An 18486-nucleotide genomic window follows, 5' to 3' on the forward strand; every position below is an offset into this window, starting at 1 on the left:
ACAGTAGGTTACGCACTCATTTCAATTGTTTTTATCATTTCAGGACACGGAATTACTTCACAATGTTTATTTATTTGTCAACAAACAGAAACCAGCTAACGCGCTAATTACGACTATTGTATCCAGGGTTGCCAAATTGTTGGGAATTTGAACTAGACTGGGGATTTTGTGGGGATTGGCGGTGTGACGGTGTGACCTCCTTACACCGTCATCTCACCTTTTTGTGTCGCCTCTCCGCTTGTATCCTATATTTTTTTTTATTTTACATGTATTTAAATTTTAAATTTGAATTGTTCCATCTTCCTTCAATTTCTCATTTTGTTTTCGTACCAAGGTCACTCCTTGCTCGACCGCTACAACAGTCGGAGCTGTTTCAAATTCCATCGCGTATAATCGCTAATTTTGGTTCTTTACTACGTTTATAATCATTAAATAAGCTAAATCATGTGTAATAATTTATAACAGTCTACAGCCTTCATGTACCTATATCTGTAATTCAGTTACTCGGCCCATTTAGGGGTAAGTGCCTTTATTAAAGTGTAGGGAGTGTTTTATACTGTTGTACCTGTTTTTTTTACATTTACCTTTTTATTGTTACAGCCTTTTCTTTTAACTTTACTTGTTTAATAAATTTTGTGGATCGGAAGTTTTCCGTTTTATTTACGTGAACCTATTCACGGCTAGTTAGGGTCACAACCCTTTCAGCGGTATGTGAGGAAAATGTGGGGATTCTAACATGTAATCATTTTGTTTAATCTATCAATTGCTGATGCATCGCTAGTTTGATCGTTATATATATATATATAAATAAATAATATATAAATAAATAACATAAACATATAACATAAATAAATAACGCACACACTCAACATAGCCCCGCATTAGGGAAACTCTGTGTCGCGGGTGCCATGGACTCACACATGTCTATGCGTGTGTCCGTGGCACAACACAACCACAAATTACACCAAAACTCACCAGAGAAATAAATTTGAACCATACAAACATTTCTCCCGGCCCGAGAATCGAACCTGGGACCTCTGCGTGGCAGTCCGGCATGGTAACCGTTCGGCTACGGAGGCAGTTCGGATTCCTAACTTTTTTGTAATTCGATTAAACATTGATTCCTACTCGCTTAAAACGTCAGTACGTACACTAACTTTTGTAGCAGGGCAGTGATTACCGCTTACGAGCAAGTTTCAAATTTCACTGTGAATATAGACAAGATAGACGGTTCGGGGCAACAATTTCAGCTGCCTAAGGCGATTAACACACTGCACCGTGCGCTGAGACGGAGCGCGAGACGCGGAATCGCGTTTAATCTACGCAAGGACAGCGGTCTAGCGGCCCCGCGCCACTTAAAATACTCGCTTCGCAGTTGATCGCCGTAGTGATTGTATATGTAGCCGAGATCCTTCTTTGGCAAGAATGGTTAATGATACGAAACTCATTTAGGACGCTGCAGTTATACTGTCTATTTGATTTTTGTTTACTCAAATAAAAAGACACCGAAGATATTGGATACATCCTTTTTTACGAACCAGACCAATAAATGGATAATTTCAACTTCATTACAAAGATTTAAGAGAATATGAAGATAAATTTGGTCGATTTTCAACAGCATATATAAATTTATCGACGTCGAGATCCATTGTAGAAAACTGAACATGACCTTAAGATTAAAAATCTGCGCGGTAGTGCGGAGCGCACCCGGGGCGCGGTAAAACCGCATGCGGAGAAGCGTTGTCAGTGTGTTCGACGGCGCGTGTTTTCCATACCAACTGAGGTACTTCAGTACAACGCTAAAAAACGCAGCTCCGCGCTCCGTCGCGGGGCGCGGTGCAGTGTGATAATCGCCTAACAATGCACAAAATAGTCTCTTCGAACCTATTTAGATAAGCGTGAACCGGCGCTCGGCATCTAGTAAAAAATCCTTAGGTCTCGTTTAAGAACAGCGGATTGTCCGTTTATGGGTAGGTCCCGCAATTACGCTCACGGCAGACACCACGGCACGTGTACGGGTTATATTGTTATCCCACTCCCTTTCTTTGCCACACATAAACTAAAGTGTGGCGCAGATAACAACATTTTGGCAGTCAATTCAAGTTGGTGACAGTATAACATAAGCACCATCGTGGGCGACCATTTTAAGACGGTCGTTAGCCATAGACACAAAAGTTGAAGTTGAAGTTGAAGACGGTCGTTGTTTATGGGCTCATTCAGAGTACAGGCGCGGGCGCGACGGCGGGTGCGGGCGCGCGGGTCTTGGTGTCTTTCCCTTTCACAGTGATGAAGCGGCTACGTGCGAGTAGATCCACACGTCGAAATCGCAAACAGACGCTAGTCGCTAGACCAAGCACTGTGAAAGTACGGGCGGACCGAAGCAATAGATCTAAATGCGCGATGTGCGCACACCCGCGCCCGCGCTGTGAAAGCAACGAACGTCTACGTAAATTTGATTTAGACCACTGACATATATCTAGATAGACGCCACAAGTGTACGTACTTCGCGTGCCCAAAGTGAAATTCACATACTTGCCGCTGCTACACTTCAGAACGCGCTCGACCGTTATCGTAGATAAACACCAGTCGAAAACGCGAAATGCTTGTACCATTATAAACTGCCAATGCACCATAGCTGTGGGTAAACGGGTAAACAGGGACGTTTCCTTCCACGGTAAAGTGATTTTGTAATCAGAAGATGCATAATTTATTTTAAAAACAATTATTTTGGTTTTGTACAAATTTCGAGAAAACAAATATGCAACCGAGTGTATGTCTCATAATTTGTAATACATTGCGGCATTTACTTGGTGCGATATATTTGTGATCCTTTGTTAACACGCCATGAATATCGAACGAACGCACTTTTGTATAATGCATTTAGTTTCGTGGTACGGCAGCTTGTACATGTCTTTGGCCAAATTTAACATTTAGTGATGTATACGTTAGGCAACACTGTCTTGATTCTGATCGATTTTGAAAACAAAGGGACTTATTATGACCTTAGCAATATTATAAAAATATTCTATAACTCTTTTGTTCTAACGTTTAATAACCGCTCACGCGATGCGCTCATCCAACCGCAAATTGGCGGCTATTTGGTTTCGCAAATTAGAAAAGCATTCAGTTTAAATACAGTTTTTATAAATAAAAATTATTATTCTGCATTGCTAAATAAATACCCTCCGTACTACCAACAAAAACATCTCAAATAAAATGCAGTAATACACCGCAAATCCTGCACTTAAAAAGCACTATTGAAATTTTTGGTGTACTTGTATAAATATGATAATATTCCGTTTGAGTGGTTCTAACGTTTACCATGAAATTTACGCTCCGGCGGGCGGCCTTTTTAACCGACTTCAAAAAAAGGAGGAGGTTCTCAATTCGTCTGTATGTTTTTTTGTATGTATGTTACGCGATAACTCCGCCATTTGTGAACCAATTTTGATGATTCTTTTTTGTTGGAAAGAAGGTACCTCAGATGTGGTCCCATTTGAATTTCAAGAAAATATTCCACCTCTAAGGGTGGCAAAGTAAAGGATGAATGACTTTTGAGGCCGGCTTTTTTAACCAGGGGTTAGGTTATATAGTCTCGACTCCGCTACGCGCGCGCGCCTTCCGCCCGCCGTGGGCTGTGCGCGGCTCGCGCCGGCGTCGGTCGCGGAACTTTCCACGACGCACGATCGGCCGGCGCGGCGGCGAGTCGCGCCCGGTGCGACGCGTCTCAAGGTTTTTACAATGACTTTTTGGCTTGTTTTGAAGATTGCGTTCAGATTATAAAGTATAATTTTCCCTGCATTTACCAATTTTAATGCTGACGCTTCCTCCGTAGCACCTAAATCATAAAATTACTGGGATGTTGAGCACAATTTTGCATTGTAACGGTCGGATACGCGCTTTGTTGGGAAAACAGAAATTATGGATCCTTCGGTGTACGGGGACTGGAAAGTTATAAATTGCGGATATTTGTTTGAGTAGAGGCTGCATTAACCCTAGGCCTAGACAAAGAACATAACTGGATGCGTCGTCATGTGTGTATATTTCGAAGAAGTTCAAGTACCTGCTTCTAGTGGTTTTACAACGACTTAAAGCTTTTTACATTATTTCGTAGGTTTAGCGCCAATACTCGTGTTTACAATTTTTTGCAAGTGAATTGCTAAATTGAACGGAATGTCATGAGATAGCGCATATTAATATTACAAATTAGAGTAGCTCTATAAGTATTATCACGTATATTTCCTATACGACCTCCTTTATTCGTCGAAGAGACATATATCTTATCGGAGATGTTGGGCATTACAGTACAAATTGGACAGAAGTGAAGTAACACGACAGGGCTAACACAAACTAATCAAAAGTGCCAGGAAATTGAGAACCCTCCCAGGCGAAGCACAAAGCGTCCTCTTTTCGACACCCCATTTACACTTGACATTCTCATTTCGTCCCATTACTCTGACACCCATATTGTTATATTCACCGAATATCGTTTCACGCAACCTTTTTAGATAATGTAACGCAATTAGATATTGAGAGACACACACACAGGCACATTTAGCGGAACAGAGAAAAGTGAGAATATGTATAAATTAATTAAATTAACGTCTAACTTCAATTTTTTATTTTCAATTTAATCTTGCTCAACTCAAACCTTACCCAACTTTCAATGAAAAAAAAACGAAATCAAATGCATTTTATACATTTTGTGTCAAAACAGAAACAGATGAAAATTTAAGAGCCGTAACAGCTTAACATTGATAAAACCAAATTTAAATAAATAAAAAACTTCTTTTTCAACTCAAGTTTAAAAAATCACAAGAAAGCTAAATCCACTTCGAACTCGATAAGTATGTTGTCAAAGACGTAAAATGTGTATGTGGCAACACAGAGCTTCGTCTTTCTCTTCCCTTCAAACTGTGCTATATTTACAAAAATAAATTATTAATACGTTAAAACTTATCGTTTTCATATTTTGATTACATAAACAGTGACTTTATACATGTTATGTATTAGTTCAAATTTAAAACAAATGAATGAACGAAATGACAATTGACTGTTTTTTATTTCCAAATTATACCTAAAATAGAAAGTAAAATAAACAACCAGATTTTTTAAAAAGCACTGTATTATTTTGGGGTTACAATATAATATTACAATAGTATACCGTTTACTGCAACCCTGGTATGTACAGTGGTACAGGGCGTAGCAAATTGTACTTAAATCTAGTATGCATTTTACGAGTGTTTTGCTAAATCTGCCAGTTTGTGTATGACTTGTTGTGAATACAATCCAGATTCAATTTCCTGTGTAAACTATATTTGAAAAACATTGACCTTAAGTTATTAGTTACATTGTGTCTACTGTAAAGTTCAACACTATGGTTCCCAAGATGTAAATAATACCTGCAGTGGACCTCGGACACTTCACGCAGCAGGCAGACGATGTTGATTAATTTTACAAAGCCTTGTCGTTTTAATCAAAAGTTTTATAACAGTGAAAATATAAATACCTTCGAGCTTCTTATATTTGTCTTCTGAAAGTTCAAAGATTGTACCTGCGACAAATCGTCGCCTTACTTTCCCAAACTCGTATCTTAAAACACAAAGTTACTGAAATGCAAGAAATGGATTGTATATACAAATGTTGTAATGTTGTAAAAATGTACATCACATTTCCTTCACATTCACATACTGGCTTTTACCTATTCTTAAAGTGGTGCATCCAAATTACCATCCTTGAAAAGAAACTTAAAACAAATAGAAAGTTTGGCCGGGATAATCCTGGATAATCAATCTTTATAAGACACGAGTTTGAGAAAGTAAGGCATCGAAATGTTTCCTTGTTATATGCAAATTCCTATGTTAAATAAAGGTCCATCAAACCTTGAGGTTAAGTATTATATCTTACAGACATATAGACTTGTTTATTACCTTGGATATGTTATTTTAATATATATTTTTATAATTAAAGGCCGGCAGGTAATTAGTTTTTTTTTCAGCCAGACATAAACTAATACTGACTGCTCCTGTTAATTATGAACCATAATATGAAAAAGTCTAAGCAACCTTAAGGTAGGTTACATATAAATCTAAAATAAATTAACAATTCCGCAAATATAATAGACTAGAGTCGTTATATGACTTGATTTGATAATGAAACAGAATTGCCTTAACTTCAGAAATAAATATTAACTTACCAAAAATACTTGTTATTGTATAAAAACGTTTTTACCACACTATAGGAATCAGCTTAATTTATATTTTGGTTATAGATTTACTTTTTAACCCTCAATTTTAATGACAATAACTAATACCGTTAGGACCGCGACGGCGACATTTCGTGTGAGCTTCAAACTATCCGATTAAAAATTTTATATGAATTCGGAAGTCTTTTTGCCTACATCTAATTTCTCTCGTGAGTATGAGTGTATTTCAGTGGAGGCCAAATCCCACATGTCAGTGATCTCGTGCACCAGGTCGAGATACTTCCGGCGTTTCTCGATTTCGGCTTTCACGAGACCCTCGTCATGCGGGATGGTAACGTCCACAAGAAATATCCTGGACTGCGATCGATCCAATATCACAATACGAGGCTTATTCGCAAGAATAGTTCTGTTCGTGATAATAGATCGATCCTAACAGATTTTGGTGCGGTCATCTTCGAGTATTGGCTCCGGCGAATACTTGTATTTTGGCTGCCTGCTTGTGTCTGTGCAAGTACTCAGTGTTATTATTATTATTATTAATAAATCTGGAAAAATAGTTTCATTTCCTACGTTTAACAATCGCGAAAACCTAAGAACTCGATAAGAATTTTTATGTGAATTTGTATACTTTTGAAACATTATTCTTAAGTAAATTTTGATATGTCTTAGGAGTTCGTATGTTATCCCATGTAATAATATTTCCTTATGATGGAATGAATTGTTTAACAAAACCAAAGTTTATGAAGTGTATATATATAAGGTTGCTTTTAAATGTTTAATAAGTTATTTACAATAAAAATAGCTAACAGTGTTCGGTAAATTGAATTGGAAAAGTACGTCAGCAAGATTCTTTTGCAACTTTCAGCATTTCGTTCGGTGGTTTAATAAATAACGCACCGATTCACATTTTTTATTTAAGTTTCGAAGCTTTTATTACTACCCAACTAAAGTTTAAGGAGTAGTTACAATGGTCAGTATCGAATTTATATTAACTATATTCATGAATATATAAAACTGCAAAACTTTTTAAATTTTGTTTTTCGTTGAATTGCTTTGAATAGTACATATATGAAAATATTCTGAAATAGTTCTATTCCATTTTAAGGATTATAACTTTTCAATCATTAGTAACAGAGTTCACTTTGATGTACAAATTTCACGAATCTGAATTACGTCAATACTGTTCACTAAAATTAATGGCCATAAATTCGCCGCCAATTTAAAACTTTAAGAACATTTTGGGGTTGTGTTCAATATACGTATTTGTCCTTTTCAATAGTTTTTGTATTATTCGCACGAAGGCTTAAACATTATTCATTTAAAAGGATTGCTCGCTTGCTTAATTTGAGAAACACATGAAAAGATAATTTTCCTGTGTAATAAGAAAAATTGAAAAAGAGGGTAATTTCTCATTCGTGACAGTCTATTAAAAGTCGCCCTAAGGTAATGAAATAACCAATAAAAAGAAAGCCTCGTGAAAACCGCTAAAATCACTCAAAAACTACGCTGTTGTAATCTGTTAGTGGAATCGGCCTTTAAAGAAAAGTTAGGTATGTAATCACTCGTTCATATTCTGATCACTATTTTTCACATAAACGATATTGACAGATTCCAAGCATAGCGTTAATTTCGCTATTCAAAATAAACATTAAAAAATTGTCCCGTTACATTAGTGATGCCCGGTAAATACTGACAAAATAATTAATCTCAGTAGATACGCCTTCAACAAAACGCGGAGGGAGTTGAGAGAATTTGAAAAGGGCTAGGATCGAAGTGCCAATGATTGAGGACACTTTGAAAGGCTATATGGCTATAAGGCTATATATATATATATATATGGCTAAGGACTATAAAACAAATTTCTATTAATTAATTATTGAAAATGAAACTATGTTTTCCGCTGCTGATTTTGAGCAAACAAATATTTAGATCGGGAAAAATAGTTTAATTTTGAATGTGCAGCAATCGCGGAAACCGAAGAACTCGATGTATGGATTGATTAATTTATACGCACACGTAGATAATTGTCAAAACGTACACAAGCCTCAATCACGTCTATAATTTACTTACCGAAATATTCCCAGCAACCTTAGAAATAACAGGCACGGATTCCTTCTTGACCGACGCCACCAGCACCAACGGAATGAAGATGAGCATCGCAGCGATCCAAAGCACGGCGAGCAGCATGACGGCCTGGCGTCTTCCGGGAGGACGCAGACGAGGCTCCGGTGAGATGGAGAGCCAGCGGTCTACTGACATCGTCGTCAGCGTGAACACACTGGCCGCTACTGCTACTCCTGCGGATTACAAAAATAACATACAATCGCTCGCGTCACTCTCCACATACATTACGTACGCGTCTATTTCTTTTATATTGTTAGATAGATTAGACGTAGTTACTATTTAATCATAATATACTTCTATTACATGTTTACAATTATGTCATGCGGTGTGCCGATAATTAACTGTTCATTTAGCCTTAACCAATGTCATGTACTTTCCTAGTTGTAGTTTTGGTGTACTCAGTTCTTGGCGAACTAATAAAAAAATACAATTTAACGCTACCCATAGACGGTTAGAAGAAGCAGTGCGTAAGTTCAGTTGCAAGTTCAGAACGAAGTCCTTGTAACGAAGTTATTTTAATGAAATTTCGAAGAGCGACATACAGCTCTCACGGGGGAGGTTCGCTAATAAAACATCTTAAGCGAATGAAAGATTCTCGAAGTCGTAAATGTTACACATTGTGTTTTAAAGTTAGCACTGTTTTATATTACAAAATAAGTGTTTTATTGCGGAAAAAGATTCGTTTATTCATATCATATCCCATGAAATGCAGCAACTACCAATGTACGGTACGAGTACATTCCAAAAAATGTCCGCAATGTTTGAAGTCAAATAATAATAACTATAAACTCATTTATCAATCAGTCCTAACTGGTATTGCCAGCCTGTTCAGTGTTCGTGTAACAAAAAGTCTTGGACACTATTGTAACAGGGAAGTTCAAAGGTCCCGAATACACATAATGAGATTATGAAACTGGAGATTAGCACTAGGGTACAAAAAGAGTAAGCGGTAGGTCAACGACGTGTATATTCTACGTTACTCATTGATTGTCATATGCCATTCCATCACCAATATATTCAATTATGATCAGGAACGTAGCAAGTGGAAGTGCGTATTCTGTACCTCAAGATTTCATTGTCATCGTCATAGTCAACCGATTATAATCTGAACCTTCTTTAAAAAGCAGGTTTCGTTCACCGTCAGTGAGATTTATTGATGTAGCTTAGAGATAACGTCATAGGTACGCGCCGTTACATAGGGATACGAACCGCAGACCTCTCAATTAATAAGCAACAGTTCTCCCACTGAGCTACCACCGATATTAACATACGAGTACGTTATTTGATATAATTTCGTAAACGATTTATTCAATTTCACCGTTAAATTCAGCAGTTTTAATTTCCACGATATTGTCAATTTGCAGACATTTTACAGACGCTAACACACTGTCAAAACTCTGTTTTGGTGATGTTAACAGTCACAGTGATCTAACTTATTTGTATAATATCAAGTGACGGAACGAACAAGTCGTGCGCCTGATGGTAAGCTACATGCCTGTCCACAACAGTTGCAGTGCCACTCAGAGCTTTAAATCGCAAAAATCTGAGGGGCACTGCCGCTGCGCCCGTTACTCTGAGACATAAGTTGACAAGTCCCATGTGTCTGTAATTTCACCAAAACGCTTTGCGCTGACAAAACCAAAATCGAACTGAATGACTATTGTTTCACATAATCCGGTCATGTCAATCCCAACTGAACCCGAATAATGATTTCCAGAAGGTCGAACGAGTTGCTATATTTTTCAGAATAACCTTGGATATAATTGGCGATCTTGCAAACAGTTTCCCCGTAGAACCAGACGAGGGTGATGGCCTTGCTGAGTTGTATGGGCATGCAGATGCCCGTCACCAATAAATCTGCCGCTGACAGGTTCACCAGAAAAATGTTCGTCACACTGAAACAAAACAAAGAAAAGTTTAGATTTGTTTTGCACATTGCACTTTATTTTATATTGAGAAACAAAATCATGTCCAAGGACCAACAATAGATCCGACATAGCTACTCTACCGCAAAGCATCACAACATGACGACACATAGACAGAGTTCGTAAATATTTAATTATCATGTTTTTAATGACAAATAAATTTATTGAACTTTATTTTTATAATTTTCAGTACTTAATATTTTAAAAAGGAAATCCTAATAACCCCAAATTCGAATAGAATGAAAAGGTGGCTCACCCAATCGAATACTGAACGCTGACTCACAACAAAACGAAGCATTAATCTTAGCAAATGGATTCGTGAGTTTTACGGTCTGCGGCTTACTACTTGCGCTAATCAATTTCCCTAGTATTGAATTTAGTTGCTTGAATATAAAATTGAAATTCATAAATAAATTTTAAGAGTCCCTAATACACTAAAAATAATCAATAGGTATGTGTATATCTCGTAAAATGTACTTGTAGGCTATCCTTGAAACCTAAAAAACAATCGTCTACAATGAGAGCTAAAGCACTGTTATTTACATAATATGTATATATATTTCATTCCATGCTGGTCTGCCACGCAGAGGTTCTGGATTCGATTCCCGGGCCGGGAGAAATATTTGTAAGTCCTACATTTATTCGTGAGTTTGGGTGTAATTTGTGGTTGTCTATGTGTGTATCTATGGCACCCGCGACCTAGAGATCGCTGTGCGGGTCTATGACTGTGCGCATTATTTATTTATTTATTGAACTTCGTAATTTTAAAAAATGCATCAAATTTCACATAACATCAATTATAAATGTTGGTCCTGTAAATGTTTCTTTTTACCTTATTTATGCCCGTTTCTTTTTACCTACTTCACACGTCAGAAGCGCGTCACTTTTGAGCCACTCTGTTTTACATAATGTTATAATCAAACGCTTTAAGTCGGAGTTCGGAGTGCGCCGCTGCGTCTGGTCGTTGCGACTCGGATCGGTTTCTGAAAGTGACGATTCTGCTTAGTATTTGTATTATATACGTTTTTTATTGCATAATATTCTTTGAAAGATGATGGCAAAATATTCAATCAATCACATCAAACATGATTACATTAATTACTTAAAATTGTTGTTGCAATAATTTTATTTGGCAAATTCAAATGGAAACAAATTTCATTATAATCTTAAATAACACCTTGTTTATTTCCATCTTTTTTTTTAACCGACTTCAAAAAAGGAGTACTCTCCGGTATTTGTAAACTGATTTTGATGATTATTTTTTTGTTGGAAAGGGGGTACTTCCATAGTGGTCCCATTTCATTTTGAAGAAAATCATCCACCTCGAAGGGTGGCTGTTCACGCATGAAGTTTCATTTTCATAAATAGCGCCTAACATTAATTTAGGAGCAATTACTTTAATGGTTGATTTTGCTATTTCTCCAATTCAAGGCGTTTTTCTCTTAATATTTTTTTACTCTCTCTCTCTCACTCTTCTACTCTCACGATTTTTATTATCTCCAGTGTCAAGTCCTGTATAGTGGCGAACTAGGGGCTATTTCAATAAAACTTAGCAAATAGACGTAATTCCACGCACTTTTGAGGTCGGTTTTTTTAGTACTCTGTACTGAGATTGTTCAGTGTTAATTCGACTTTTGACACAGACACGTTTTGACACTGAAATAACACAATGTGTTTCATTCGTATTTTTTAGAGACTCGACAGCTCTTGATTTAGATGTATAAAAATGCTTATGGATTATGATTTCACGCGTTGCGTCGATGTAAACGTGCCCTAATAGAGATTTTAAAATCTTCCCACTTCTCATCTCTATTGATACCTAGATAAAAGTTTTTTATCCTTATTACAGATTTTAATGACATTATCGGCATGGGAGCCAGAGTCTCGCGACATATACATATATACGAGACTCGAAAGCGTGTCACATTTTTTCCTATCCCTCGGGCATCTCTCCCCGAAAGCGAATATCGTCGAAATCTTATTTGCATTGCCCTTGTGTACAGTCGTAGGAGTGCTAAGCTCGTCTTACGCAATCGTTGGGTAATCAATATTGTTTACACAAGGTGTATTAAGGTTGTGCGAAAATAAATAAATAATTGTCTTTTTATTCTTTTGTATACAAAACCTTACTTTTCTTCTACAACTTTTGGTATATCACAAATATTTTATTTGAACGTTATGATAGCGAGGTTAAAATTATAGGGATAGATAAAAATTAGTTACTTTTTCGTTATGTATTCTGTAATTCTGGTATTTCCCGGTTCCAAACCCAGCACTTTGAGCTGGTACAGAGAAGATAAACCCAAGTGCACTATAACAATAAGGGTTAGTTTGGATTCAAATTTCAAGTCTCTAAAAAAATATGTTTCTTTTTGTTTAAATAGATTTATATGGAAATGTTACCACAGATTGGTATGATTGAAAGCTCAACCATGAATCAAACATCTGGACGTAACTGCACTTTCAATTAAATTATCAACTTTAATTGATATTAAAGTTCAAAGTTTGTTGACTTAAATCCTATAAACTCACTCAATACGAAAACAAAGGCAATCCTAGGCAAACGGGCGTTGGCTCAGTTTTGATTGCTATATAGATATTATACATAACGTCTCTGTTGTTGTCCTGAATAATGTTTACGTTTTAATGTATATGTTTCGTTTACTTTTTACAAAGTTAGCAATTACTTTATTTATTTATAATATTTATTTCAGAACAACATTAAGCAAAGAGGTGGAGTGTTTCTGAGGCGTGTGGGTAGTTGATGTGAGATGTAGTATTATATGTATTTCTATCGTTTAGAAAGATTCCAAAATCCAACTTGAGGGTGGTGACAGCCCAGTGGAAGAACGCTTGGCTATTAATGGAAGATCCACAATTCGAATCCCTGTAGCGGCACATACTTATGACAAATGTCTAATTTATGCACATTTGTTAACGTTTAGTGATAACATGCACCAATAACTCTTAAGTATTTCTATTCGCGATACAAGACAGCGTAGTTACCCAACTAGTTTAGTAACTCTTGGTACACCAGACGCCGTCTATTTAGCGTAATTAGCTATTTTGCTAATTATTTTTTTTTACATTGACAAGCTGCAATATGTCATAGTTTACACTAATTTCTAGTGATAAGGAACAAATCAGTTAGATGGTGTCTATGGATAGTGCTGGATATTCTTTTATTTTGTTTAGGATTAGCGCCATCTACCCATATTAGTAAGCGTTAATTTAAACATTAGTTTATAACACAACGCCATCTGTTGACACGCTTTTTTGTCAAAGCACAGAAAATTATTTCAGCTCATGATTAGGTAATATTTGAATAATGTTATAAGGAAAAAACCTAACTTCTTATATTGCATATAAAATAGGAATTACTTGATATCCCCGGCCATTCACATAATAAATAGTACTTCCAGGCTACTGATCAGACCTATCTATTTAGATCACGTAATTTTGACTTCTTACAGAGTTACGGTCTGTACTATGGAGATTAACAGTAAGTCCCCTTGAGTTATTAGTCCATGGCCATAGCAATACTTTTAATACTTTTTGCTAGCGATCACATCCCGCGAAAATAACATATCGTTTCGCAAATTAGAAAAGCATTCAGTTTAAATACAAGTTTTTATAAATAAAAATTATTATTCTGCATTGCAAAATAGTTACCCTCCGTACTACCAACAAAAACATCTCAAATAAAATGCAGTAATACACCGCAAATCCTGCACTTAAAAAGCACTAATGACATTTTTGGTGTACTTGGATAAATATGATAATATTCCGTTTGAGTGGTTCTAACGTTTACCATGAAATTACTCCTTAAAGTATAGTTTATAAACATTTATATTCAGGGTAAACTTAAAAAACGCTACTTACGGTATGTTTTCGATAAATAAACGTCGAAATCACCAGCGCAAACTATAACACACACGATTGTAGTGACGTATTTTTGAAGTTGTTTATTTTATTTTAAATGACAGATCCAGGCATTAAAAACTTTATGGTTTGCTAGAGTAGTTATCGAAATAGCAATTAATATTAGTTCTTTTACCTGTTATAACTTCGATATCCGATAAATCGGTATAAAATCATCACCTGCATGTATCGCGTGAGCGGATATTGAACCCTGCATGTCGAATAAGATTCACAACCTTTGGAAAACGTATCCTCGCATGGGGCCAGTGTGTCGGACTTTAACCTAAACCTTCTTCTTAAGGAATATAGTGAATATTTACTTATATTTTTGTTGACAGGATGATGGCGGCGTGTCGTTGTCCTTACGCGGGCATGCACCAAACGTTATTTTATAGTTAATAAAAAGTAAACCGTGCACAATAATGGCGAATTCGAACCATTAAAAGAACATTAGTGCATTTTTATTTCATCGTAAAACGTTTTTGATCTTAAGGATATTTAGACGGTGTTTGTATTGTGACAAGAAGGAAACAGAATAGTAAACCTTTTTGAATAGTTTTTACTGAGATGTAACACAAAATAGTAAAGTATCAAGCGTCAAAGCGATGCAAAGGGTTAATACACTAATTATTGTCAGAATGTACAACGTACATTGACCACAAATGTAAGTGATCCCTTGTGAAGTGTGCAAAAGATGTGCAGACACCCGAGCTTTAATGAGGGTGTCTATTACTCCGAGAGTTTATATTAGCTTTTAGCCTTTAGGTGAAAATTTTACTTTTCACTTCGATTTCGAGAAAAGGAAATTATTTGTTTCGATCGGTTACGGTTTACAACAAAATCACGAACAAAACTTTTGAAGTTTTCGCGGTTTTTTTTTCCAACCAGACGCAGATACAAACGCAACAAAATGCTACGATTATCGGTTTTGGCAATCATGAGCGTCTTTCGAACGATTTAAGTGCTACGTCGCGTCACTGAAATGGTCCGTACATAAACACACTAACGCGGGAAAAATAATACGGCGCCACTCTCCATGTGGAACAGGCACGGAACTAAAACTGAGCGTAGTTTTAGAGCGTAACATTTTTGTAATGAAAAGTCATACAAGAACTAAACTTTTTTTTCTGAAAGACAGTGGGTAGTTTATTTACTTTGATGAATTATTATAATGTTAAATTATAATTATCTTTTGTTGTATTTGTGATTATTTTTGTGTTGTTTTAGTTACAATTATATTGTTACACTTATTGAACTTCTCCCTTTTGGCACAAACTAGAGCAAGTACTGGCTAGTAGAGTTTGTCTAGATCACTCGAAGTAAATTTAAAAAATCTAGGTACCTACTTTTTACTCTCTGGGGATTAAATGATGCTCTTATCTAAGGCTGTATTGACTTACTTTTAGAGCATAAGAAATGAAAAAAATATTTGCCACTAACTACCAGTTGTGGTATCACTTACATCACAACTTCATTAGTGTCCATTGTTCCAGTAAACAACGCAATATCAAGCGTGAGCTCATGCGTGCTTGACTCGTATTGTACGGCTATTATTACAGTCAATGGGAACGTGTTCGCTCAGATCCACTTGCGCCAACCACATGATTTACGAGGTGGAAGAAAATTGGCTACAAATAAAATATTATAGAGAAACGGGTCTTACAGGACGTGGTGAGTATAGGCCTCCTTTTCTTTCTCCTTCTTTCTCCTTCTCCTTTTAACATAAAACAGCAGACGTTAGGCAAAATAGTTATAATAAAAAGTAGTCTATTTGCGCCTGAGAGACGGAGATAATGTAGACCGTAAACTTATTTTCGCGGAGGAGAACAATTCCTTTGAATCCGTATTATGGCGTCAAAGCTTTTCTCGTAATGACGGCGACGGGAAAAACATTGTTGGGAATGACAGAATATGTACAAACTATGCAACTTCCGCATTGTAAATCGAATATTTCATTGTCAACACAGTGTTTTTATTTACTATATCAAAAACGTATTTGTACCTACAAGTAATAATTATGTATTATTAGATTACAGAACATCTAACCACTTGACTTCAATAAACGTTATTTCATGTTTATAATCATTGACTTACAATTATATGGACGTCGGGTCCGCGCTAAAAAGTGTCCGAACTTATAGGGCGTTAAACATTCGTCATTCACGCTTTAGTCTTCGTTTGTTCGACTGACAGCGAAGCAAGCAAAATAAGACAGTACTGCGATGACATTACAATTTAAATTCAACGTTTTTGCTTTTTCATATTCCTTTACATGTCACTACGTTTAAATAGGTTGACTTGGGACATTTTTTTCGTGGCTTTTGTATTAGACCCGTCGTCCATTTATTTGTAAGTCAATGTTTATAATCAATAAAATTGTTGAAACAAACGAGCGTGAAAAATACGTGTGCGCCATCTCTTTTCTTCTGTCATGTTTTTCTCTAACTCATTGTTCAAGCTCGTTTTAGAATGACAAAATTGTTTTAGATCTTTTTTATAATAATTAAATAACAAAACGTCAATAATTATATAATAATCAAATAATAAACGTAAGTTACGTAATAACGTAAACGCAAAGACACAACTCACTGGAATTCATTATTAATTATACGAAATAATTTGTTGTTTTTAACAATATTTTTTTTTTTTATATCTGTGCATTCGTCGTCTTCTAATAGTTTTCAAACTCGGTATCTCCGTGTCTTTTAATTGTAAACTTAAGCCAATCTTGTGATGTTCAGAACACAAAAGGCAAATAATCAAGATTATTATGTATCGAGTTCTTAGGTTTTCGCGATTGTTATACATAGGAATGAAACTATTTTTCCGGATTTAAATCGCGTATATTTGTTTTTTCAAACAAACCGACGTTTCGGGCCCTTTACAGGTCCCATGGTCACGGTTGACAACCGTGACCAAAAATAGTTTCATTCCTAAGATTATTATGTGATTCGCAAAGCAGTATATTTCTGTTTATGGCATCGACATGGGATTCAGTATGCCCAAGTTTGTATTGGATTTCAAAATTCTTGTATGCACATGAAAGTAGATGGCGAGTTCGACAAATTGTCTAACGTCATGTACATTACTTGGTGTAGAAAAATATTTGACTGTTGTTATTTTGGCCTTTCCGGTCGAACTCCCTTTTCGCTTATTTCATAACCAAAATATTCGTAGATTTAGAGTCAAACCTGAGCATTCCAACAATTTAAATAAATCTTTCAATGTTTCATATTCTACATTAAAGTCTTTTCCGGATGTCAGTAAATCATCCATATAAGCGAGAGCTGATTTAAACCGGGAATTGCCGAGAACCCTGTTCACAGTGCGTTGAAACACCGCGTGAATTCGCCAATCCAAATGGCATCTTTTAGAACCGGTACGATCCACCTGGAAGAATAAAAGAAGTTACGTGTCTGCAATCTCCACGAATTGGTATTTGGTCATATCCACTAGCAAGATCAAGGCTAGTTGTTAAGACTTCTATTAACATTATACATATATTTAGTTTAGGTAAGATGGCGCCAGATGACGTAGAACCTTTATGAAATTTTTTTAAAACGCGCTATTTTCATTTGTTCACGGATATTGTATAACTGTGGAGGGATTAACAAATAAAAATGTGCCATTGGGACACACAGGCTGTTTCATTTTAGCACGCTATACACTAGTGTAATGTTTATTTCTATTAAGCATATTATTATCTAATTGGTCAATTGTTATTGGCATTGGGTAGTAGTCTTTCTGTATTTTAAGATTCAATGCCGTATATTGAACGATAGCCTATATCCGCCTGTTTTCTTTGGCACTAAAATTATGGGGCTCGCGTATGGAGAGTTAGACTTTTGTCGAATATTGCTACTAAGACGCTGTCTATCATCTCGTTCACCATATCTCTAACAATATCTCTTTCCACATAACTTAAGCGATACAGCCTATAAGCAACTGGAATGTGATCAGTCGATTCTATACTCATTTCAATTATGTTTGTACATCCCAACTCAGATAAATTTTCAAAAACTAAAAACCTTAACAATCTGGTTCTGTGATAGGTTTGGATTGTCTTAATCTGACTCTCAGATATTGACGGAAAAGTTAATGTGTGTGATATACGATTGCAAAACAATATTATGTCATTATCAGGGCTTTCAATAGAAACTATTTTGCTAGCTTGAGCTAAAACAGATTTCTCCTTTAAATGGCGTAGGTCAAACTAATTATATACCTGAATTTTACATTGACCTTCATCAAGACTATAGACACCTTCCACAACACGATAATCTAATTTTCCACCAGTACGCACTCCTGTTT

General features: G+C 36.1%; 1 protein-coding gene across 1 annotated transcript in view; it reads right to left on the reverse strand.

Moving 5' to 3' along the window:
• The window catches only part of LOC113229314 (neuropeptide FF receptor 2-like), a 79105-nt gene that overhangs the window by 31082 nt on the left and 29537 nt on the right, over nucleotides 1–18486 (reverse strand). The window contains exons 2-3 of the mRNA XM_026462868.1: nucleotides 10082–10224; nucleotides 8276–8502 (exon numbers count right to left, since the gene is read on the reverse strand). Coding sequence (XP_026318653.1) covers nucleotides 8276–8502; nucleotides 10082–10224 — 370 coding nt within the window. The remainder of the gene's footprint in view (nucleotides 1–8275; nucleotides 8503–10081; nucleotides 10225–18486) is intronic.

This window comes from Hyposmocoma kahamanoa, unplaced genomic scaffold (assembly GCF_003589595.1).
Source record: "Hyposmocoma kahamanoa isolate Upper Pololo Valley unplaced genomic scaffold, ASM358959v1 303, whole genome shotgun sequence".
Lineage (NCBI taxonomy): Eukaryota > Metazoa > Arthropoda > Insecta > Lepidoptera > Cosmopterigidae > Hyposmocoma > Hyposmocoma kahamanoa.